This window comes from Symphalangus syndactylus, chromosome 3 (genome assembly GCF_028878055.3).
Source record: "Symphalangus syndactylus isolate Jambi chromosome 3, NHGRI_mSymSyn1-v2.1_pri, whole genome shotgun sequence".
Taxonomy (NCBI): domain Eukaryota; kingdom Metazoa; phylum Chordata; class Mammalia; order Primates; family Hylobatidae; genus Symphalangus; species Symphalangus syndactylus.
The window spans coordinates 151,091,014-151,116,360 of NC_072425.2; the positions used below are offsets into that span (position 1 = coordinate 151,091,014).

Here is a 25,347-nt window from a genome sequence, read left to right on the forward strand (position 1 = left end):
CTCTTTTAAGACACATGCTCAGTGTGGCCTCTCCCGGGATGAGGCGTTGGTTGCTCCCATCCCAGGTCTAGTCCTGGCTCTGCTAACATTTCACAAACACTATCTCTTTGAGTCCCCATGAAGTAGGTAGTTTCGTCCTCATTGTACAGACTTGGAGAGGTTGAGCCGCTTGCCAGAGCTGAGGAGTGCCTACCTGGGGCTGAAATCTAGGTCCCCTTAACTAGAAAGCCTTAGCTTAGCATCCCACAGTGGAGGAGCTCCTGACCCCCACTTCTGATGGGGTGCATCAGAAGCGCTTTGAGTGGGGCTGGGCGCAGTGACTCACACCTGTAATCTCAGCACTTTGGGACACCACGGCGGGTGGATCCCTGAGGTCAGGAGTTCGAGACCAGCCTGGCCAACATGGCAAAATCCCGTCTCTATTAAAAATACAAAAATTAGCTGGGTGTGATGGTGCACGCCTCTAGTCCTAGCTACTCAGGAGGCTGAGGCATGAATATTGCTTGAACCCAGGAGGCAGAGGTTGCAGTGAACCGAGATTGCACCGCTGCACTCCAGCCTGGGCTACAGAGCGAGACTTCATCTCAAAAAAAATAAATAAAATAAGTGCTTCACGTGTCCAGGGCCCTGACTCCCAGAGAAGACCCTCAACCGCTTCACGTTACCGCTGGACCATTAAAGGGTTAAAACATCTTCGATCCGGAGCCTCAGCTGCTCATCCTTCTGTTTTAAGGGTCTCTGAATCATTAGCCTTTCCAACCAGCCTCCCTCTGCCGTCTGAGGCAGGTGAAGTGGGAGGGGGGAGCGGCCCGCCTGGGTCCTGAGTCAGCACTGACTCCCCACGCCGTCCTCCACAGATTAATCACCTCCAATTACAGCTTCTGACTGGGCACGAGTCATTCCCAGCGGCGCCTCCTCGGGCCGACCCTCGCCCCCCTGCAAACAGGCTGCCTATCCGTCCAAGATGCTCGCTGTACTTCCCAGAGCCCCAAAAAGGTACCCTGGCAGCAAGTGACTCAAGGATGAGGACCCACCCTCTTCCCCCTCACCATCTGCTCTCAGCAACATGAGTCTTCCGGGGGCAAAAAGAAAAGAGGACATGAAACTCCTCCCTTCCAGCAGCCTACAGAGGCCCGTGCACCCATCCATTAATTCTTCGTGGTGTTTCTCCTTGGCAGTGGCTAATAAAGCTTGTTCTCATTTCCACTAATCACACATCCTCACGGAGAAGGGTGACACACACTTGGCGTGGCTCTGTGACACCCCTTGGAGAGTGTTCCATGGCCCACCCAGCCTCTTTTCCTCGCGCCCCCCTCTGGCCTGCCCCACACCTGCCTCCCTTCTGCCCCTGCCAATGAAGCCGGGGCCCAGCTGCCTCGGTGGGACTCCTAAGCATCCCGCTCTTGGCTGTTGACCCGGGCACACGGGCACCCAAGGGCATTATGCCATCTCCCTCCTCAGCGGGTATCACACTGGGCTCCCTGCCCTGAGCTGCCAGCCAAGGGAAGGGCACAGAGCCCCGTGGGGCACGAGCCGGGCCTCAGTGCCAGGGTACTGAGTGCATTGCTAGAGTATATGGCACATTTTACCAAGAACTTTCCCGATGTTGTTTCATTTGATCTTTATGTAATCAATAGTGCTCACTATACAATCATCCTCTATAGAACATGGTGTTCCCTGGAGATAAGAAAACTGAGGCCTGAAACATGCCCGTAGCCCACCCACACTCAATTAGTAAGTGGCAATGCGTGACTATTATGTCATAACCCAGCTCTGGCATCAGGGTCAGAACCCCTCCTCCACAAAATCCTCTGTATGAGCTTTAGAATTAGGCAGACTCATGGCTGAATGCTATTCTAATTCCACTTTTTATTTAGTGGTAGATACTGTCCTATGCACTTCTCAAACAGTTTCAACTCATTTAACTCCCACCACTGTCCTCTGGGGCAGGAATTATCAGGATCCTGGGTCCCCTAGCTCATAAGGGCTGCAGCTTTCATCTGACTGTGGCCCAGGGCCGGACTCTTCACCGCTCCTCTAAGCTGCCTGGGGCTTCTCCAACTTCTAACGGCGCGAACTTGGACAAGTCACAGAAGTTTTCTTATTGTTCCAATATTCTCATCTTTTCAATGGCAGGGGTGAGAGCACCCTCCCCACAGTGCTGTGTGGGGGTTAGATGGGATCGTGAGAACAGAGTATATAAAACACTGAGCTGTGGCCCAGCATGGAGGGAGCACAAGCTAATAGCACACTTGGCCCCCAGGACAGAGCTGCAAGAAGACGGGGGCTGCGAAGGACAGATCGTGTTAGGAGGAAGATTCCCCGTCCCCTAGTCCTAGAGGTCCACGGCAAGGCAGATGCTAGATCCTGGGGACTCTGGGTTGGGGCAGGCACAGGGAAGCATGCCACCTGCCCCGCTCCCCGCCCTGTGTCCTATTCATTCCTCTTTGTAAGCATATCTCTCAAATCGGCCTGGCCAACCAGTCCCTGAGATCATTCTGATTCTAAAAAGCAAAATGTCTGTAATTAAGGTTCTTACCTACTGGGGACGTTAGTCATCTTTGAAAAATCTGATAAAAACTATAAACCATTGTTTCAGAAAAATTCACATATACCCAGGTACACAGGCATGGTCTTAGAAATTCAGGTGATCACCAGATCACAAAGGGGTCCGCTGGAGCCTAAGTTTATGGGCCTCTTTTCTGTCTAATTAGGAAACACCCTTATAATCTTATCACTAGTATCACGGGGAAAATTGCCAAGTCCTTCCTTTCCTTTTCCTCTCCAACTTCATACCTAGACTCTGCCCTCCCACACACTCCTACGCCAGCCCCCAATCCTGGCTTCCCTCACACTGCCCGAGCCAGGGCAGAAGCTGCAGCGGTGGTGGCAACAGCAACAGCTGTTGCTAAGGAAGCTGAGAATGCAGGGTGGGGGCTGGAGAGTGGGCAGCAACCCAGCAGGACAGCACTCCCCATGCATGTCTGAGCGCCTTGGGCCCTGGAAACGGTGTTCCCAGCTGGCTGCCATGGCAACGGCAGGCTTCGGAGCCATTCATCTCGGTCTGGACAGCTTCCCCTGCTTGCACTAGCGCTTTGTCTCCCTAAGTGGCTAACTGAGGTGTGAAAGGGTCTGTGGTGAGTGGACAATGGAGCACAAAGGGCAAAAGGTGGGTCATGCGCCCCACACTGAGCAGGCACCCCGGGGGTCTGAGAAGCCAGGGAGGGGGTCTGGGCCAGCTCCGGAACAGAGGGCTTGGCTGCTGGAGAAGCAGCTCAGAACAGAGATGACCGTGCATCTCCCAAAGACCTCTGCTGTGAGCCTCAGCTGCTTGCCCAAGAGCCATCCTAGAAGGGAGAAGTGCTGGTTACATCCCAGGTAAGCCAGCAGCCAGGTGACACTTGGTCACTTCTAGATGTGGTAACTAACTGGATTTTTCCTCAGGCTGACAGGGAGCATAAAAGGGTGAGAGACTGGGCGTGAATGGGAGGGTTCCTAAGGGTGAAAGATTGGGAGTGAATGACTCCTGGGCCTAATTTAAACAAAGCTAAAAGACAGATGAAGTCAGAGGTGAATGAAGCAGGTTAAGGTCTTGCCTTCAGTTCAAGACCACCCATCTGGTTGCAGGTACTGTTTAACACTATTGCCATCTGAAAGGACGGTCCTTGGAAGCACTGTCCGTGGGACCATTTATCGAGTGGAGATTAAATGTTGTACCTATCTCAACGTCATCTTCAAAGTGAGATTAAGTATTTGAGTGAAGCATTGTCCTCTTTTCAAAGATGAGAAAATTGAGACTTCAAGGTCAAACTCCTTGCCCAGAGACATGCAGCAGAAAGTGATGAAGCTGAGATTTGAACTTGCGCCTGTCTGCCTGCAAATCCCATCTCCTCCTGATGTGCCAGCAGACAGCAGAAGGGCCCAAGGCTGTGTAGATGTGGCCTATTAGCCTCTCAAGTCTAGAGCAAGCCCCTCAGTGTGGGGCGCCTCCCTAGCCGCACTTCCTGCCACACCTGTCCTTCAAGCAGCCGCCTTTCTTTACAACCCCACGTCTACCGTGGTGATCACTCTGCACAGCTGCTTTAAAAACATATGAAGAAAACAGAAGGATAATCTGCGACCCAGAGCTCTCTGTGCCTGGTGGTGACTCCCAAGAAGCTCCCGTAAGGAAGAGGCCCCTCAAAGAACACACAGAACACACTGGACCCTCTGCCGCCAAAACAGGCAGGGACGCATCTCCTGGAGCCTGCCTGGTCAGCTCCGCTCTCAGAAGCTTGGAGGGCAAACGGGGGTGACGTGACCCAGCTGGAATAATGGAAAGAATGGGAACTAGCACCTAGAAGCACCTACTGTCTTCCAGAAATTCTGGTTCATGTATCTGTGTAGCCTTCAAAATAGCTGTATTGGGTTGATGGTATTTTTGCCCCATGTTATGGTATAAGAAACTGAGTTCAGAGAGGTTAGGTAACTTGAATCAGGCCATAAAGCACTGAAGCCCAAACTGAACTGGCTCCAACATCTCTGTCATTTCTACTCTATCCTCTGACCTCCCTGACACTGTCTGCTCCTTATGGTCTGTTAAAGTCAGGAATCCCCAATTCAGTCTCTTAGCTGGGTGTCCAAGTAGTCCACCTTCCTCCTTAGGGCTCCCTCACCCACACAGCAGATGGGCATCTTTCATCTTGCAGCTATTTTTATTTCTCTTTTCCCATTCTTCTCACCCTCTTGGCTCAGTCCAAGCAGGAGAGCAGGAGTCAGAGCCAGAAGCCAGAACAAGGCTCTCAGCCCATCTCTTCCTCCAAGTGCAGGCAGGAAAGGAGACGGTGGGATTCCCACCGATGCTGAGTGCCAAGGAGGGGCCATCAGGAAAGCCTGCAGATGGGGTCTCGGTTCCAGGCCTGGCCCCATTGCAGGGTGAACCCTCTCCAAACTTTCCTCTCTGATCTCCAGTTCCCCAGGGGAAGCTCTGACATCCGCAGCCCTTGCCAGGATCGTGGGGAAGGTAGGGTTGGGGGAGCACACACCCCAAGAGGCTATTATCATTCTGTGGGATGGACTCTCCGTCTCCATCTGACTTTTCGTCTCCAGGCAAGAAGCAGAACTCAGGCTCAGCCTGGTTTGGGTGCTATGTCCCTCTTTGAGATAAATTCCTGGGAGGTAGTTTGCAGTCATTGGACGGGCTCAGGATCGGGAGTCAGAAGACTTAAGTTCTGTTTCCATTTCTGCCACCAACAAGCAAGGTGGGTTGGAATATGACAGTTTGCCTTTTGGGGCCTCAGTTTCCTCTTCTGTAGTACTTGGGCCAACTAGTCCACTCAGATTCTCTAAATTGCTTCTCTGAGCTCTGGAACTTCCTTAAATGTATTCCACACCACCCTGCCCCTACTGACATGCCTTCCAACCCCAACAGCCCAATGTCTCTATCCTATCCAGACCCTGCCAAAATAGAAAGAGTACAAGGCAGTTGGTTTGTTGGTGTTATGACTTCTTTTCTTTTCAGGCAAGAAGTCAAATTTAAATTGTGCCTCAATCAGCACCGAAGCTGGAATGCTCAAGTCTCCTACACAATGGCTTACATAAAAACAGCTCACCTCTCATTTCTCTCTCTCTTTGTTCTGCTCTTTTCCAATCACTCGGTCAAGTAATATCTATTAAGTGGATATGTCTGCAAGGCACTGCGCAGAAATGTAATCCAAAATGACAAGGTCCTTGTCCAAGAGGAACTTAACAGTTCCAGAAGGATCCAGCACAGATGGGAGCTTTAAAGGCAGCCCACTGCCCTCATGCAGGGGGGACAAAATAAAGGATTTTTTTAATGCCTTTTAATGTTTTAAAGTTTCTTTTACCTACTTCAGTTGTTAATTCTATAGTGACATCATGTTTTTGGTGTCTGTCTTTGAGTGTTGAGCCTGTCTTCTGTCTTCTCATCCAGGGAGGAAGTCAAGCTGCTCCAGACATCAGCACTCCACTTCACAAACTCACCACCCATGCTCTCTCCTGTGGGGACCTCAGCTTTGCACCTGGATGTGCCAATCTGGCTCCTGCATGTCCGTACCCCAACGCAAGAGTCTCAATGCGAGGGCTGTAACATGCCAGCAGTGTCTGTACAAGCAAACGACGGCACTCACAGCAGATGGAGGGTGTGGGGCAGTGGAGCTGTGCCTTCCCCTCTCCTGAGGCCTCTGGGCTTCGAGCAGTCTTCATGCTCCTGAGTTCTCTGTCAGAATTCCCTCCTAAACCTCTTAGAGAGTAAATGCTGCTTGCCATATCCTCTCTTCCTTTAGTCTTGATGCCTAAATACTCCACATCTGCTCCATAAATAATAACTTCTCTAGAGCTCTTTATAATTTACGAAGGGCTTGCACCTATAGTTTCTCATTTAATCTCCTCAACCATCCCGCAGGACAGGGCTATTATTGCTCCTTCTTTACAGATAAGAACTTGAAGCTCAGGGAGATTTAGTGACGGGCCCAAAGCCTCACAGCTGGACCCAGCTGAACTAAGCTGGGACTTAACCGAGCTCTTTTGGCTTCTACATGAAATTAGAGGGAGAAACTGCTTCTCCCCACTGAGTTCTCTCCCCGCACCGTGTCACATCCCCTGCACCTGGTGTTCTGGGAGGCTCACATCTCAAGCTCTCTCCTGGACTCCTTATACTGCACAGAGCTCAGGGCTTCAGACACAACAAGAGGGGGGTCCACAGAAGAAGGGGAAGGAGAACAGCTAAAAGAGAGCCAAGGGCACCTGCTGCTCACTCCCGACCTGGGGACCGGGCAAAGTGGCCCAGGCCAACGTTAGAATCTCTGTGGTGGGATCAAGGGTTTAAAACACATAGTGTGGTTTCAAGGGTTTCTTAGGGTTGACTTTTTTTTTCCTGGACAAATACAAAGAAAAATGAAGAAAAAATTAGGACAATGTCCCAGAAGCCTCAAGTAAAAACTAGGAAGCAGCTGGCGGTGCAGGACAAGCCACGCCAGGGAGACAGAAACGGACTCTCCAGGCTGGCTGTGGCGCGTGTTTAATGGAGGCTGGCCGTGGCGCACGTGTGATGGAGGCTGGCCGTGGCGCGTGTGTGATGGAGGCTGGCCGTGGCGCGTGTCTGATGGAGGCTGGCCGTGGCACGTGTGTGATGGAGGCTGGCCGTGGCGCGTGTCTGATGGAGGCTGGCCGTGGCGCGTGTCTGATGGAGGCTGGCCGTGGCGCGTGTGTGTGATGGAGGTTGGCCGTGGCGTGTGTGTGATGGAGGCTGGCCGTGGCGCGTGTGTGATGGAGGCTGGCCGTGGCACGTGTGTGATGGAGGCTGGCCGTGGCGTGTGTGTGATGGAGGCTGGCCGTGGCGTGTGTTTGATGGAGGCTGGTCGTGGCGTGTGTTTGATGGAGGCTGGCTGTGGCGTGTGTTTGATGGAGGCTGGCTGTGGCGTGTGTTTAATGGTGGCTGGCCGTGGCGTGTGTGTAATGGAGGCTGGCTGTGGTGTGTGTGTAATAGAGGCTGGCTGTGGTGTGTGTTTGATGGAGGCTGGCTGTGGCGTGTGTGTGATGGAGGCTGGCTGCGGCGTGTGTGAGATGGAGCCTGGCTTTGCAGGTAGGGGACGGAAGTGTCGGGAGCCCTCCCTGCAGAAGAAGAGGTGTGTCGACCCCACAGCTGCCAAAGTGTCCCAGAATGAGGCCCCTGGTGAGTCTGCCACGGCTGGAAAGCAAGCCTGCCACAGGTATGCGTGGGGTGGGGGCGGAGCTTACAGCGCCCCCAGTGTTCATAAGGGAGAGGTGCGTGGGAGCTCCCTGGGGGCTCAGACCAGGGTCAGGAGCTGTGGAGGAGAACTGCGACCACCCTGCTCCTGGCTCCCTCTAGCCTACACGGGCTCCTTTGGCAGTGAGAAGACAAATGCCAGGTGGGGCTTAGGAGGAGGCAGGTGGGGAGCATAGAGAGGTCAGTGGATGAGAAAGACGGGAGGGGACTGGGGCAGAGGAAAGGGCTGGGCCCCCAGGATAAGGGGGAGAGGCAGGCAGGTGATCTGCAGGTGGGAAGGAGAGAGAAGATGGGAGCAGAGAAGAAAGCATGAGGCCAGATAACTGGGCAGAGAAAGGAGATGGAGAAGCCACAGGTGCTTGGGGAATGACATGACATGTGAGTCCACCTGTGAGGGCAGGCACCCCAGTCCTCTCTTCCTGAAGGCTGGTGGAAGCAGGTGGCAGAAGGTGCCGGATGCCTGCCACTCATGCCCTCTCCTGCCTTCCCCCGTCTCCCTCATCTCTGTACCCTCCCCTGGGGGCTGAGCCAAGGTCCTGCTCTGCTTCTCAGTCCTCTTGTCCCTCAGTTGCCACTTTCTGCGTTTTTCCAGACTCTTTCTGTTCATTCACCTGCCACAGACAAGGGTTGAAAATTCAGAAGCCAAGTTTCTGATGCCAGCTCTGTTCCTCAAATGCCGGGCAGCACTGGTGGAGCGTCTTCTAGTCTGAACACCGCAGCTGCTTCGTTGATACCCCTCCCACAGACTTGTAAGGGGATAATACAGCGGATGAAAAAAGGACGGTAAAAGCACCAAAGGATGAAGACACTTTGGATCCTACGTTTATTTCCAGGACTGAAGCCCTCGGGTTTCTTTAAGGGGAGACGTCCTTGTCCTCGTCCTCCTGTGTGCCATGGCTTGTGCTGTGGGCCTGACACACCTTGGGGCTGCCTTGTTTCAAGTCAGAAGAGGAGAAGTTGTAGAGTGAGCCATGCTTGGGTGGAAGGTAGGTGGGCTCACCAACATCCTCTACACAATTAGTACAGACTGTGATCTGAGGCGGCATCCTAGAGCTAGAGGCTAAGAAGTCTCATGCCTGAAGCAGATCTAGACATTTAACATGCAGAATAAGCTAGGTGGGTTTTCAAGGAGCTACTGAATATGCATGAGAGGCAGCAAGAGAGACAGCAGGAGAAGGAACATGGGGGAGATGCGGAGAAGCACACAGAGGCATGGCTGATGGGGCAGAGGAGGAAAGAAGGTCTCGGAGACCAGGGCATGAATGTGGTTGGACAGAGACAGGGAGAAGGCTGGGCAGAAACCAGGAGCAGGAAGAAGATGCCGAGAGAAATAAAGAGGCCGAGAGGAGCTGAGCCAGGCAGCCGGTGGAGCAGGCAGATGGAACAACAGAGACAAAGAACAGAGCCACAGAGTGGGCACACAGCAAGGCCTGGCAGCCAAGCCCTGTGGGTTTGGTGGGAGCAGATGCTTCTACGGGAGCAGCAGCTGATGGCCCCCAGCACGTGCATCCTTGTTGACTCCAGGCCCAGCACAGCCTCCTCGGCAGCCGGCCTTAGCCTGGAGGAGCAACCCTGGTCCAGAGAGGCAGACGAATGGCGGCCCTGCCTCGTCGGGGCTCCAGTTCTTCTCCTCCATCCTCCTCCAGGCTCCGCCCACCTGCTCCCTCTGCGTCCCGGGGCCTCGTGAATCCCAGGGAAGCCACGCGCTGCCACATCACGCCCGGAAGGAAGCAGGCTGCGTTGGAGGGTGAGTGTGAACCGCTGCAGTGTGCTCAGCGCTTCCCCGGGTGGGAGCGTGTGCAGGGGTGTGCACGCTGTGGGAGGGGCAAGAGGGGGAGAAACGTCTGGGCTGCAGGGGAACCAGCGCCAAGAGGCTGGGACGAGGCGGGGTGGGGACAGATCCCCGGCAGCACTGCTGGCACAGCTGCCGTGCCCAGACCTCTCTCCACCCCTGGCTGCCTGGATGTAAGCATCTGCAGCCCCTTGCCACCACCCAAGCCACCAGACTGCCATAGCCTCCTCTGAGTGGAAAGGATCTGAGTGGACCCTGGTTTTTGGGTCAGAGGAGCCTTGGGGCTTCCTTGACCTCATTCTCTCCAGCTGCTACCCACAGGCCATTTTCCCATCACTCTACAACAGTCTGTGTGAGTGGTGCCCCCATCCCAAGAAGCTCAGAAGGGCTGGGGAGAGGGAGGTTTCCACCAGGACCTAGCCTTCGCCCCAGTCCAAAGGCAACTTCCACACTGCCCTCCACACTCCCTCAAGCCCCTCCACAAACGACATCCTCAGAACACTACAGGGACACCCCGACATCAGGCTCTCCACTGTGCCTGGGGCAGTCCTCGCTGGTCCCACACCCAAGGTCGGGGTGCCTGCCAGTGGCCCAAAGTGGACATGAGGCAAGCCCTGGGAGGGAAGAGGGTAGAGGGGAAGCGGGTGGGGAGTACAGTGTCGATTGCAGGCGCAATCCGAGCAAAAGACAGGCACCACAGGAGCCAGATGGGCCAAGAAGAAACAGAAGTTCAGTAGGAAGAGACGGATAAACAGCAGACACCAAGCAAGCAGCCAAGCATATGCTTTGCAAGCAGGCAACACAAGCACCCAGTAGGGTTTGGGGGGTGGGGAGGGTACATGAGCCCACAGGGAGGGGGACATTAGGTTTGCTGTGGGCTGACTCTGCCTGGTTAGAATCAGTGATCTAATCTTTCTCCATGGAGCCTCAGAAAAATGGAGCTGCAGCCAGTGCTGGCAAGGAAAAGCAGCATTTGGCAGGGTGGAAGGAAAGAGTGCTTATGCTGGTGCCCGAGAGATTGGTCTCTGGTAGAAGAAACATAGCCCCAGACTTGGAAGCCCGAATAGCCAGGTGCTGCCTCCAAGACTCAGAGCAGAGACCCCTAAAGCAGAACCAGATTCAGGAGAGGAGCAGAGGACTGCCTCCGGCAAACCCGGGAAGTCCTTGAGCCCTGCAGGTGCCGGCTTTCCCTGCTAATGAAGCCCATCTAGGCTGGAGCCCTCAGTCTGGGTGATGTCATCCTTTTGAGCTTCAGGCAGGCAAGGGGTGGAGCCAGGCTAGAGCTTTGCAGAGTTTGCAGGCTCCACCCCCGACTGGTCTGACTTCTGGGCCCTGTCTACCCATCTCCCTCTTGGCCACGGCTTCCTGGCCAGCCCTGCTGGAAACCGGGAGCTGCTGCAGAGCTGGAGGAGGGAGGGGGTCACCCACAGTCACCTCTGCAGAGAGCAGGGCCTGACAGGGGATAGGCTTCACAGAGGCCCTCTTCCACCCATCCATGCTTGTTCCCACGTTCACTTCAGGGAGCCCTGAGGTTTTACGGGAACCCAGGGTCCTGGGACCCCCAGCCTCAGCCTCTCCCCTCCACCTAGCATGTCCAGAAATGCTCATCTGCAGTACCAAGTACCAGGTGTCCCAGTGGGATTTCTTCTCTGAATACCACTCCGGGGAGGAATAAAACTGAGGGAGAGAAGCACCACCCTGGGTTTGTTCATGCTGAGCTAAAGGAATAAAGGCTCTGCGCTGAGTTGGAGCCTGTTCTAAGCCCCAAGGCCAGCCAGCCCTCCTGCAGAATGGTGCCTTCACCTCTCACATGCTCCTGCTGGACATAGCCAGCGCTGTGCCAACTGCTGGCCTCCCTCCGAGGCTGGCACTGGCCCCAGCTTCCTGCCTCCCCTCCTCCAGGGCTACCCTAACCCGTACCAGCCACCATGGCTTGAAGCATTGAGGTCTCTGGACTAGACAAAAATGTGGTCTTCCTCTGCCCATCATAGATATGTAGGTGCTATTGGGGGTTTCCTCTGACAGCCCTATGCCTACCCAGGGTAACACAGGTGCAGGAACCAGCCCCGGCTGGTCTGTGAAATTCACCACACCACAGGGTCTCTTGTTTGGACTCAGCTGCTTGGCACAGCCCCAGTGCCCAGGAGCAGAGAGGAGCTTTCCCAGGTGCAAGCCCTCAGAAAAGCCTGGGAGCCAAGCCTCTGTGTGCCCACGTGCCCAGGGCAGATGCTCCGCTCAGTGCCAAGGCCCTCTTAGCCCTCCCCAAGCCGTCGGCTCTGTAGCCATATGTCTGGGACAGACAAAAGTGAAGATGAGGGTGACACTGGCGGGGAAAGGAGCGGGTAAGTTTTCTACTGCGATTCATGAAGCCCTGGGCTAGGGCCTCAGCAAGACCGACCGGCACAGGCCTGATTCACAGCAGGAAAACGCTGCTCTTGACACACCCTGATAGCCTATAGCATCATGCATCTTACACTTTGCAGTCTGCTTTCTTAGATGTTGAATTGTATTCCCACAACATTGCCATAATGGAGATAAGGCAGATAGTATTTTAATCCATTTTATGGATGAGGAAACTGAGGTAGGATTTGAACATCTATTTCTGGAAGGCCTCACAAGGCATGTGAAGGTATACGAAAATAAATGAGCAAAATAGCGTGTTATGAAGCCAGTTAAGCTGACAGCCCAGGCTCCCAGAGGCCTGGTATCACCATCCTTCCCTGCATCACACGGTTTCCCATGCTCAACTCAGAATGAAGAGACAGGGCGGTGGCTAGGGGCAGAGGTTCTCCCCCACGGACAGCTGCTTGAGGAAGGAGTGAGGAAAAGAGAGCAGGCTATTGTGTGAGGAAGTGGACTGTCACCTGGCCTGTGTGCCTGGGACCTGGGCATGGCCCACACGTGCAGACGGTGTGAAGGCTGTTGTTTCTGTGTGCACATTTGTACATGTCATGTAGGATGTGTATTCTGTTTTTAGGCCTGTACATATGTAGATCCATTGTGTGTGTTTATATGGATGTGCTAGGAAAGGGCATATCATATGTTCCAGCAAACTGTGTCTGGTAACATGTATGGATAGCAAATGCGCGGACCCGAAGGATAGAAAAGGAAGACAAGGATGGTTATGTGGAAACGTGAGCAGGGTCCGTACATGTTTGCTGGATGACTGTAAGAGAAGCATTATACACACAGATTCAAGAATCCGCCTGTGAGGCCGGGCTTGGTGGCTCACGCCTGTAACCCCAGCACTTTGGGAAGCCAAGGCGGGCGGGTCACTTGAGGTCAGGAGTTCGAGACCAGCCTGGCCAATGTGGCAAAACTCCATCTATACCAAAAATACAAAAATTAGCCAGGTGTGGTGGCGCACGCCTCTAATCCCAGTTACTCGAGAGGCTGAGGGAGGAGAATCTCTTGAACCCAGGAGGCGGAGGTTGCAGTGAGCTGAGATGGCGCCATTGCACTCCAGCCTGGGCGACAAGAGCGAAACTCTGTCTCAAAAAAAAAAAAAAAAAAAAAATGTGCACATGAGCATAAGCTTGTGGGTGTGGGTGCACAAGCGTGGACTGTGTATAGCGATGGCTAAGTGTGTAAAGAGCTTGTGTACCAACTGTAGAAGGCCATTTCCTGGGGGGGGTCCCTGCTGAGACGCCAACTCAGGTGCTTCTGTGCCCTTCTTGCAGTGGGGTTCTTACAGGGCCGTCCCACGAGCCTGCTCAGAGCCAGGCAGCCCCGGCCGAGTCTGTGCCACAGTGCAGCACCTCCTTCTCCATCCACGCTCCTCCCAATTCCGCAGAAGACCCGAAACCTCAGTCCCAAGCAGATCAATTGCCGATAATAACATTTAAATTCTGGCCTGGAGGTGCTGACGCGGTCCTGGGAAAGAAGAAGGAAAAGGTGGCATGGATTTCAAAGGAGGGACTTGGAGTTAACAGATCTGATCCTTCGGAGGCTGCAATCTCTAGTACTGCACCCCCGCCCCCACCCCGCACCCCCACCCCCACCTCACCCCCGCCCCCACCCCGCACCCCCACCCCCACCTCACCCCACCGCCACCCCCACCCGCACCCCCACCCCCACCCCGCACCCCCACCCCCACCCCACCCCACCCCCACCGCCACCCCCACCCCCACCCCGCACCCCCACTCCACCGCCACCCCCACCCGCACCCCCACCCCCGCCCCCACCCCCACCCCACCCCCACCCCGCACCCCACCGCCACCCCCACCCGCACCCCCGCCCGCACCCCCACCCCACCCCGCACCCCCCACCCGCACCCCCACCCCGCACCCCCACCCCCACCCCGCACCCCCACCGCCACCCCGCACCCCCACCCCCACCCCGCACCCCCCACCCGCACCCCCACCCCGCACCCCCACCCCCACCCCGCACCCCCACCCCCACCCCGCACCCCCACCCCCACCGCCACCGCCAAGCGGAAAACCCAATCCTGGGCCCACCGGTTTGTGCTGATGCCACAGCTCAGCGGGAAGGCTTCAGCGTGGGAGGGGGTGGGGGTGACACCAGGGCTGCCCCTTGAGAGCGACACTGGCCTTAACCGCATTCTCCCCGCGCCCCCGCACCCCCGCCTCGCTGCACGCGGTTTGCCTTCTCTGCTCTTCTCCTCCCTCCCAGCGGGGGAGCGGGGCAGGGGGCGGGGTGCAGGGCGCGGTGCAGGGGCGGGTCTCCTCCGAGCAGCGTGGCCCTCAGCACCCCTTCCCAGACACGGGCCTGGCACACCCGCACACTCGCACGGAAAAGCCCCACTTCTCCTCCGCGTGGGGTGTTGGGCCGTGCTGCGCCCTCCCCCGTGGAACTGAGAGTTCTAAAGCCGTAACCGGCCGGCGCCGCGGCAGCCTCTGCTTCATCCTGGAGCCAGGCCGGCATCCCGCGCCGCAGAGGGGAGAGCGGTCGGTAGTTGCTGGGCGGAGGCGTGGGCCCGGCAGAAGGCGTCCGGGAGCTCTTCCCAGGAAAGGCCAGCACCTGAGGCTGCACTTTCTCCCGGTTGCCCCTCAGTAAAAGACGCACCAGCAACTTAGAATTCGAGGCACTGCAGAGCTGGAAGGGACCTCAGCGCTGCTCCCTCCGCCCCCTCATTTCACAAACCTGAAAGCTGAGACCCAAAGCAAGGAAGGGACCTGGCCAAGGTCAGAGCTCATCTGGGACCACACGAAGATGATAACTTGTTAGGAATTTTGCAAATGGGTTTGTCTACAGTTTGGTAGAATTTAAACATTTTTTTAGTTCAAATTTTCAACAGTGGCCAGCTCCCTCTAATCCACAGTGGTGGCGCACTGTGATTGAAATTCAGCTGCATAGCTCCTGCTGGGAAATGCGGTGTGAGCCGGCAGCACAGGCGGCAGCTGCCTCCCACACTTAAGACAGGTCTTCTAAAGCCACAGTCCTGTGTGAGCCTCCTGGAGCTCATAGTCCCTCAAATGGCAGGCAGGTTTGTGAATGTTTCTGTGTTCTGAACGTTTTTCTGAAAAAGGGTTCACAGCTTTAATTGATGTACAAAGAGATGTACAACATGGAAGAGATTGAGAATCATTTCCTTGAAGCAACAAGAGTCTAGGCTGGGGAGAAATCAGATTTTAGGAATGAGCTGCTAGGCACCTTAGCAGCATTCAGAGACATGAAAGCATTGGATTGTTTCCTAGATTTAAGAGCATATATTTTGCAACATGAAAGAGCTTCTATGCTCTAGAACGTAAGTTCCTCAAGGATAGGGCTCTAGTCTATTTCTTCACCTAAGGTATCCTTAGATCCTGGATCAGTGCCTGGGCGTAATCACAGGTGCAAACACACACGTGATTAATTTGTTGGTCTGCACAGCACTTCTCTTTCCATGCCCACTCCTGCCTGGTCTCCAGCAGTCATGAGAATTGCCATCGTTAGGGAAACCCCGATGCAAGAATTGCAAGAATGACTTTGTAATTCAATGTTGACATTTAGGACCTTTTTCGTTTCGTGTTAAAGACTGATCACCCTGGGAAAATCAAGGCAGTCCAGCCAAACCCCAAGTCCCAATCAAATGCAGTTTGTATTGAACCCCACGACTGCCCAGCACCTTTGGGAAGCCCATTGCTTTCTATGCAGACGCAGAGCTACCAGAAAGCACAGGTGGATGTGCTCAGCTTGTCTGGTGACGTGAATGCCTGAAAACAGAGCAGGACTAAAAATTCCCTGTCTGAGAGCCTGCAGCTTGGAAGCCTGAGTTCTCAGGGACAAGAAGAGTTCCCAGTGTGGCAAGGACCAGGCGGACCAGCCTTAGGCTGGGCTCTGGTTCCTCCCCTCTCTGTGGATTCCCTTTGATCCTCCCCTCCTGCCCCACTTTGCAGCCTCCACAGCTCAGCTGCTAAATCACTGGGGATTAAGACGCTGGGGGCAGGAGGGGAGGGCAACTCGTCCTGGGACATAAAGGGCTCCTTTCCTGGGAGGGGTGAGAGGAAGCTGGGGTTCTCAGGGCCCCTGGCTGGGCCAGCCTTCCTGCCCTCCCCCACCAGCCTCACCCCCCTTAGCTGAACCTCCCGTGGACAGGCAAGCTCGGAGAGGCAGTTGTGCAGCTGCTGCTTCTGTCTGGGGCTAAATATAGTCTCCTCTCCACCCATGTCCAGCTCAGGCTGGGCCAGAGCTCTGAAGAGGACTCACAGGCAGTGGGGGGACAGAAGGTGGGGCCAGAGACAAGTGTCCGCATGGGCAAAGACTAGGTGAGACGGGCAGGGAAGGTAGGGCTGGCGCCTGCCCCTCAGCTCTGATCCCCAGAAACTCCCTTAGGAAGGAAATAGAGTTTCTCATCCCTGTGTTTCCGAGGGGAAAAGGAGACAGAGAAAGGCTGGGCAGGCTGACTTGGGTCACGTACCAATATCTAACATTTATGAAGTGCTTGTCAGACACTGTTTTCAAGCTCTGTAGATGGCAAAGGACCCCACAACGTAGGTATTATTATTATTCCCTTTGACAGCTGAAGAGATGAAGGCGCAGCGGCATGAACTCCCGTAGCCAGAGAGTGTGAGCTGGAGCAGCCTGGGTGCAGAGCCCGAGCCCCCAACCGTGTCCGTGGCCAAGGCCCAGCCCAGACAGGGCGCAAAGGGGCTGAGAAGAGGAAGTAAGATGCCAGGGTTGCCATGCAGGAGGGCAGCCCCGAGTGAGATGGGTACCGTGGCCTGGGGCCCACCTTCTGGAAGAGCTCATCAGCACTTCAGACACACTACATGGCCTAGACCCAGGGCTCGTTGAGCCCCTCCCTCGGACTGCCTTCGGATTTCAGGTGAATCCTCTCTGGCTGCCACATTCACCCTTGCAAGCCTACACTGTGTCACCTTCTGAAAAGGTGCAGGAACGTGATGCCCAGCTGACCCCCAGGGAGCGGGAGCCCCAGACGCCGGCAGAGCACACAGAGGCCGGCAGAGCACAGCCGCGGCAGGCAGATCTGCTGGGAAACCGTGGGGGTGTGGGAGCAGGGCTGGGGGCACCTGAGGGCCTGTGGTGCCTGAGTTATGGAAACGCTTAGAGTAAAGCAGATTTAGATTTCACAAAGACAGAGGTGAAGGTGGGTGAAGACGGAGGGAAGGATTTAAAGGGAAAGAGAAAGAGAACAGATACGAATGAGGGAGAAAGAGGAAGAGAGAAAGAAGAAGAGAAATAGAGTTATCAAAGATGACTGCCAGACTGGCCTCTCTCGACTCAAAGAGCCAAGGAGGGGAAGGCCGGTCTGGGCAGCAACGTAGACAAGAGAGCTCAGGAGCTCAGGCGGGCAGGGACAGAGCCCTCGCTGCAGCAAGAGTGTGGGGAACAGAGGGCGAGGGGGACCATGCAGCCCAGGATGGCAGGTGCCATACACACGGCCTTGGTCTTGTCCCCTCTCCCATTGCCGCTTTCGAGCTCACCTTGTTTAAGGCCAAAGCACACACCATCCTCCCACAGAGCCGCTAATGCAATTAACAAAACACATTCATAAATCTTGCATGGTGTCCGGAGCTGTCTCCTCTCCCTAAGCACAAGGGCCAGCTCCGGAGATGCTGCTCAGAGAGCTGTGTGACCTCTCTGGCGTCAGGGCCCCCTGAAAAATGCAGCATAACCCTTAGTAGGACAGAAAGACCATTCTCTTCTGCCAACCATTACAAAGCGGAGTGGGGCTGGGGTTAGGAAATACAGACAAATCAGAAGAGGCTGAGAAGGCGGAGATGAATGTGCATGTGTGTTTGCAGGGAGCTGGGGAATAGTTCGTGCCTTCCAAGCTCAGCAAGAGAGCATTCAGCAGAGACCAGAGAATCACCACTTTTGGAGGGTGGTTTTACCTTGTGAGAACAGAGCACAGGGTGCGTGGGACCCAGGGCATCTTCGGCAATGCGGGCGTGACTTGGCGGGATGTCGGTGTTTGTGTTTGCGTGTGTGTGCATGCGTGCGTGCATGTTCAGTCTGGAAAACTGGTGAGTCACTAAAACACGGAGCTTTCTGATCTGAAGAGCTTATATTTGGCTATTTTTAGCTCATCTTGTCTCTTGGCCCTTTTTTTCCCCTTGTCTGTTTTCAAATGTAGAGGAGTCTGGAGACCATGAATGCCGTGTGTGTGTGTGTCTGCTAATTTAGAGCTTGGGCCCAGAGGTGGGTACCTCTGAAAGTGCAGAGATGAAGGCACGTGGGGTGTATGTGTGTGCAGCAGGGACACACTGACACAGACAGGGTGCACATGCTCTTATTCTGGCATGTACACATGCATACCGTGCATACATGCACATGCTCTTATTCTGCATGTACACATGCGTACCGTGCATACATGCACATGCTCTTATTCTGCATGTACACATGCGTACCGTGCATACATGCACATGCTCTTATTCTGCATGTACACATGCGTACCGTGCATACGTGCACATGCTCTTATTCTGGCATGTACACATGCATACCGTGCATACATGCACATGCTCTTATTCTGCATGTACACATGCGTACCGTGCATACGTGCACATGCTCTTATTCTGCATGTACACATGCGTACCGTGCATACGTGCAAGCAGGAGTGAGGCCAGAAACGTCCCTGGAAACTCCGGCCTACACTCTCTTCACGTGGGTTGGTGTACAGCTACCCACTGTGCATACTTCACAAGTCTAACTGCCTCCCCACCCCAGCCCCTGCCTCACACGACCCAGGTGGGCACACTCTCATGAGCACGTGGCCACAGGCACAGTCTGGGCCTATCTTGGGGAATGGCCCCAGCCCCTGTGCCTTGTTTCTTCTCTGCTCAGCCACTCTTCCAAAAAATGTGACTTCTTCTCAAGAAGGCCTTTCTCTGCTGGGTGGCAATAGGAAACAAGAAGTGCCAGCTTCTGCACTTGGCTTCTCCTGGGACTCATTCAGCTGATCCCACCTGCCCACCACCATTGGCCGAGACCCCCTCCCCAGTCCAGTGGTCATCCAGCTACAGGGGGTCTGGCAACTGCTTAGAGAGGCCAGGCAGGGGTCAGTGCTGTGTGAGCTCCGTTCCTCTAGCCTGGAGAGAGGGAGAAGGGAGAGCGAGCTCAGACTGCCGTCTGCCTAGGTGCAATGTGGGGCAGGCAGGGAGCGGACAGCACTCTTCAAGGCTCTAGAATGCTGGTGGGTTCCTGGACCTTGACTCTGTGTAGACAGGACTGTGTATGCAACCCAGTGTCAAGAACAGAAATGCGCAAATGTTGCCTATGACCAGTGCCTCAATGATGCTGCACGCCTGGGAAAGGGCACCCGCAGCCTCTCTTTCCACACAGCACACATGCTGTGCAGTCACCCACAGCGGCACGTGCCTGCATGCACACACTCTTAGAGGCCTGCATGAGAGAGAACACGAGCCTTCGTTACTCCAGACACCAAAGCAAGCTCTGAGCTGCATCATCCCCCAAGTCTGCAGTTTATGCACGGCTCTGAGGCCCCAGCCAAGGCGGCCAAAACCCAGCCATGTGTTGCTCCTTAAGCCGTGTCTTCTGCTGAGGGTCTGTGTCAGCCCAGAGGAGGGGCCCTCAGTGTCCCTTGCCTGCTGGGAGGCCCTGTGGTTCCTGGTGTCCAGGGGGCTCAGCATCACCTCCTGGAGGGAACCACTACCCGCCTACTGCCCCTCGGCATTCCACTCCACAGACACTTGGGGGTCCAGTGCTCTGTGCAAGGCACTCCATGTCATCATTGTGAAGGAGGACCAGCCAGAGTCCCCACCCCCGGACCCCTGCCCCAAGATAGGCTGGCACAGAAAAAGATGCCTGCACAATTGGCCATTGCAGGACTCGCCACCTAGGCTGCCTGTGGGCATGAGCCACGCAGAAGGGATAATTCTCTCTTCCTCCTGGGGCCTAGGGGCCTTCACAGAGAACAGGACAGGGGCTTTTGCCTGGGCCCTGAATAATGAATAGATCTCCCCAGGCCAAAGAGGAACTTCTCAGGCCGGGAAGTGGCCTGCATGAAGGTGTGGTATCGGGAAGCGTGGACAGGGGCTCGTGGGGAGAAATCCGAACTTGCCAGCAGAGAGACTGGAGCTCCAGCCTGCCTGACTTGCCTCCGGTTCTGTGGCTCTTGCCTGAAGGAGAAGTGATTTTGAATTATCTACCTCTCTTCTTACCCCACGTGGAAGGAAAAAGTCTTTTTATCTTGAAAGATCTGGACTCCTTCTGCCTTCTGAGCATCTGTAAGATGGAGATACTAATAGGGCCTTCCCTACAGAGATATGTTGAAGATGAAATGAGAGACCTCGTGGAAAGCTGTTAGCACAGAGCTGAGTAAGTAAGCATTGTCATTAGTTATTATTATCCTATGTTGTAGGCTACCACCGTGATTCTCAACCGATTTTGCCCCTCAGAGGTCATTTGGCAATGGCTGGAGACATGTTTGGTTGTCAAAACTTGCAGGAGTGGGAGGGAGGCTGCTCCCCCGCTCTGGTGGGTAGGGCCAGGGTGCTGCTAAGCACCCACCATGCACAGGGCAGCCCCCACAGCAGAGCGGAGCCCACCCAGAATGCACAGAGCACAGAGGCTGAGAAGGCCTGGGCTGGGGCTTTTGCCTTCTCCTGAAGACAGTGTGGTGACCATGATTTTCAAGCAGGGAATGACATCATAAAATTTAAATTTCAGAAAGAAAAATCTGGCAATGCTGTGACATGTCTAGAAAGCTCAGCCAGGGGCACTGCAGACCTGCAGATGAGACCAGGGGGAAGGAGGGCTGGGTCTGCAGCAAGAGCAGGAGGCTGCACATTGGCAAGAAGAGAGCAGGAGAACCTGCTGAGGGCTAGAGGAAGGAAGGGACAGGCCTGGGGACACTGGAGGACCCTAAAGTTTCCAGCACATGGACCTGGGCAGATGGTAGTGCCGCCTTTCAATAGCAGAGGAAGAGAAGACTCCGTTTGGGAACTGTGTCCTCCAGGGCCCAGGTCGGGGGAAGCTCTTCCACCAACATGGACGTGAGCCATGCCCCTCCAGTCCATCTGCTCCCACTCAAGGGGGGACCACCCTTCAAGAGACCATCACCCTGCCCATCAGTGCCCAAGAGAGGCGGGCATCCAACGGCACCATCTCCCTCTCCTTTCCCATGCAGCTCCCTCTGAATGATGACCAGTGAGGCCCCGCAAGACAGCCTCCCGAGGCCAAGCCACCGAGCTGCAGGATGAAGATGATCTTTCTGGGCTCCTGATGTCCAGACCCTGTCTCAACTTTCAGCACGTTCAGAGTACCTGTGGCTGCTGTGGGCAGAGAGGAGGTACGGGGGAAGTCCCGGCCGACTTATCTATCGGCAGAGAGACTGAGCCTCCACGCCACCCCAATTCCCCCTGCCCTTTTGACCGAGCTCTGAACACAAGTTAGAGGAGCTGGGGGAAAGCTCCAAGCAGTCAATACATCAGCCGGCGAGCGCATGCCATGTCCTGTCTCATGCTCGATGCTGGGGAGGACGTCCCCACAAATACCACAGCTCGAATTCTCTGGTTGAGAAGGCAAGACTCACAGGCAGAGAACAATAAAAAAACTATTAAAGAGACCCCTGGCGTAGTCTGAGGAGCCCTGGATAGACCAGAGTTCTATCCCCAGACCTCAGGCCTGAAGCAGGTCCCTGTACCTCCAAAAGCTGCAGCCACACCATGTTATAGACAACTTCTCATCGCCTGGATTGTGGATGGCAGTGGCGCATCTGATCGAAGGGTACTGGCGCCTGCAGCACTGTGCTGAGGAGGGCTCTGAGGCAGCAGCAAGCTTAGTAGGACTGTGGTGGCCAACCAGTGAGGCGAGCATTAGGTGCCACCGGGATGTCATGGGGATGTACCTCCTGCTTATTAACTCTTCTGGTTAACAGCAACTGACTAGGGCCATTCCTAAGGACTCCTCCAGCTCCCAAATGGGATAATTCTATGATGGAAATGTTACATTTCAAGGCACTGGCTGGAGCACAATGAGGCAAAACAGGAAGAGATCTGTGTGGGTTGGGATGATCAGGGAAGGCTTTGGGAAGGAGGCGGCACTTTAGTGCGGCCTCAAGGTGGGGGAGTGTGAGTAGCTGTACCGGAGGTGGGAGGACATTTATGTGCATAAAACTGGGGCTGAGCATGGGCTGTTCTTGGTACAAGAGGGAGGCGGCTAGCATCGCTGTCATGCGCTGTCTGTGTTTGGGGCAAGTATGATTACACATGGGAGAGCACACTGCCTGACAGCTTCCCACATTGAAGCCACAAGCAAAGATGACGTTGCATGCGTGCTGGCTTCCAGTCCTCACAGCTCGTCTTCAAGGCAAATGCTCTTCCCAGCCTTCCCCAGCATTCTGTGACTTGCTCAGGGCTACTGCTGGCAGGCGCCAATCCCGCATTCAGCCTGGGCAGCGCGGTTCTGATGGCTTCGGGCATAACTTCTCCGCTCTGGTGCCTTCTCTACTCTTAGAAGCTGATCAGTAAGGAAACCCAGCAATGCAGTCGAGACACCGTGGCCAGATCTGTGGATTCTAGGGACCAGGAAGAGGCAGGACCAGCTGTAGACTGAGGAAGGAGGGCCTTGCCTGAGTCATCAGTCACATAAACAGATCCAAGCAAAGAACAGGGCAAGGTGGACATAGATCAAAGATAGGCGCTAAGTGCCACTGGGCTAGGGCTTCCTTTAGACTTTCCCCAAGTCCTACATCATCTACTGGAAACAACAAAAAGTGTCCCAACACTGTGGGAATAGGCAAGAAGGTACAGGAGGGCATGAAATTCCAGGGACGTGGGGCTCAGCCTGTGAGGATGGGAATAGAGCCTGCCATGGTCTTAACACAAGCCCAGAGGCAGAAGGCAACTGCCTAAATAAAGATCTCATTTCAGACAAAGCTTAACCCTGCCTTTGCCCAGGGCTGCAGCCTCCAGCCGTCTCCACGCTGTCCCTGCCTGGCACCTGGTGGTGCGCTGGGGAACTTTCGCTCTTTCTCCCTCCTTTCCCAGCCCTCTCTCCTTCCTTCCTCCCTTACTGGTTTCACGGACAGCTCCAGCCTCCACTCAGCTTGGCCTCAGTTCAATGGCACCCAGAAGGCCCTGTTGTGCACCGCCCCAGGCCCCTAAGCAGGGGAAGATGCTGTGTCTCGTCTTGCTTTCTTCACCCCTCCCACCACCCTTGTGCCCACCCATCCGGGGATGGATCTGAAACCAGCCCAGGTATGAAACTCTCTGGCCTCTCTCCCAAACATCCTGGTGCCCCTGCCCCCCTTGCTCTGGTCCCACTCCATCTCAAGCCCCCTCTGCAGTCCTTCCTTCTGGTTTCTCCCTCCGGCCTCCAGGAGGCCTCTGGTGCCCGCACAACTTCCCGGCATTGAGGAAGGACCAGAGCTGTAACGTGGGGCTGGAAGGTCCCAGAACCACCAGCTAGTCCCGCCCTGCCAGCCTCTCCTTGTTAAGCCCTCCCTCCTGCTGTTCAGTCTATGCTCGATGACTAGAGGCCTGATTTTGAAACTCTCTTTTGGGGCCACTGGGTCGGGCCAGCCCTCCTCACTGTCAGGAAATGCATCCTCATTTCTTACCTTAATTTCTCAACTGCATCCGTTCTTTCTTGTTCTGGGAAGTCACCCGGCGTGATGCTGCAACCATGCTACTCCTTAGCGCTCTGCTTCCCACCCAAAGCAATGCTCCTCCTCATCTTTTCCAAAGCTTCCAGCCCCAGCAGTTCTTGGACCTGGGGTACTTTCCTCCCTGCAAGTAACAAAGGAGGACAAGCCCCAGCTTCTCTAAGATGCCTTCGGCTGCCTGGAAGAGGCCTGTGGAAGGCCCTGCAACTCTCCGCAGACCTCTGGGCATTGCTGCTTCTTCTCAGTGGCCCTCGTCCCCTCAGCCAGGTGAGTCACCATCATCCTTGCTCCTCCCAGACCCGAAACCTCTCCTCTCCCATCCTTCCTTCTCTTTGTATCTCTTTCCGTTTACATGCGCGAACGAACACGTGCCCACACACACATATCATTTCAGGCCCTATCTGGAGCTGTCATTGACAGAACTCAAATTGTGATAGGCAAATTGGCTTCAATTTCAGAGAAAGGAAACCCAGTGATGCATCTCCCGGTGCCTGGAGAGCGAGGAGATAAGAGAGCAGAGATGGGCTGCCTCGGCCAGCAGCACTGGAGCGGGGACTGTAGCCAGGGAAGCGGGTCTTCTGCGGCTCTGGCTCAGGCACTGGAGTCCTGAGTGCTGGGGAGCCTGGCTTGAGTCTCACCCCCCACGTGATGTGGGATAACAAAAGGAGGATGGATCACCTCCGAGATGCACTGAGCCCTTCCCCAGGGCTTCTCTAAGACAACCCAAGGTCTTTCCTAGCGGGAATCAGACGTCTACAGCAGGGACCCCTTAGCCCCCAGATGCCACATCCTACATGTAGGGCTGGTCACCGTCCTGGCAGTTAGGAGGGGATGGGTGAGAGCTGCTGCCGAAAGAGGAGCAGCCATTCTGATGCCATCATACCTCTGCTTGTCCCCATTACATAAAGCTCCAGCTGACTTGGCGTAATGACTAAGAAAACTTTCCAAACTTCCCGAAGACAGTTGGTGATCCTCTACCCTCCCGGTGACTGGTGAGAACTACCCCCACAGAGAGCCAGCAGAGAGGAAGGCTCCAGCTCCGGGCCCTGACTCATCACACACACACACTCCCCAGCACTCTTTCCCAAAACAGTTCCCCTCCCACCCATCCACCCTCCTACCGGGGCTGGGTGACAAAAATGAACGCCCCAGAGATCTTGCCAAGTTCTGGGCCATGCTCAGCCCAGGGAACATGCAATTCCCCATAGAATGGGAGGAGCAGACCCCGCCCCCTCGGGAAGCAAGCAAAGTCCATTGGAAGAAAATTGCCACCTGACTGTACAATGATCACTGTATTGTTTTCCAAATAGCTTGGACTACTTTCCCCCAAGAAAGAGTTCAAAGCTGTATCATCATAAAATATTAGAGCCTAAGGCAATCTTAAAGGTCATCTTTAGCCCCTCTCCCCTTCCCTGCTTCCATGCATCTACACACGGATTCAGTTCTTTATCTATTTGTTCATCAGATAGTCACTGAGTTTCTACAATTTGCCATGTGCAACGCAGGCACTGGAGGCCTCACAGATGTACTGTCTCCTCAAGGCGCTTGTCATCTAGTGGGTGAGAAAGCAAGTGACAAGGCGTTGGAATAAGTATGACAGGCACTGTGGTAGAAAGAGTGCATATTCTAGAAGCACCGAGAGGGCACGTCACCCCCACCTTGGGGTAGTGGGGGGAATTCATGGAGACTTACTGGGAGATATTATATATATATATATATGTACATAATATAAAAATGTATTATAAGTAAATATATAAAATATATTATAAAAATATAAAA

The 25,347-nt window shown here is 54.8% G+C and overlaps 1 protein-coding gene and 1 long non-coding RNA gene across 7 annotated transcripts in view; one reads left to right on the forward strand and one right to left on the reverse strand.

Annotated features, from left to right (window-relative positions):
• The first annotated feature begins 9,279 nt into the window (after nt 1–9,279).
• Nucleotides 9,280–25,347, forward strand: part of LOC134736142 (uncharacterized) — a 35,871-nt gene continuing 19,803 nt past the window's right edge. The window contains exons 1-5 of one of the 6 annotated variants that reach the window (XR_010119911.1): nt 9,280–9,494; nt 22,952–23,161; nt 23,651–23,835; nt 24,477–24,560; nt 25,034–25,260. Coding sequence is in view for 4 of the 6 variants with exons in the window: in XM_063635688.1 (XP_063491758.1) it covers nt 9,341–9,494; nt 22,952–23,161; nt 23,651–23,985 (699 nt within the window). In the remaining 2 variants the exon portion in view is untranslated. Of the gene's footprint in view, nt 9,495–21,090; nt 24,942–25,033; nt 25,261–25,347 lie in introns of those variants that run through there. The other 5 variants (XM_063635692.1, XM_063635691.1, XM_063635689.1 and 2 more) reach the window with 5 other exon arrangements.
• LOC134736143 (uncharacterized) lies at nt 12,075–15,767 on the reverse strand. The gene is made up of 2 exons (XR_010119913.1): nt 13,997–15,767; nt 12,075–13,412 (listed from the first exon to the last, which is right to left on the reverse strand). It is a non-coding gene; the product is annotated as an uncharacterized lncRNA (long non-coding RNA).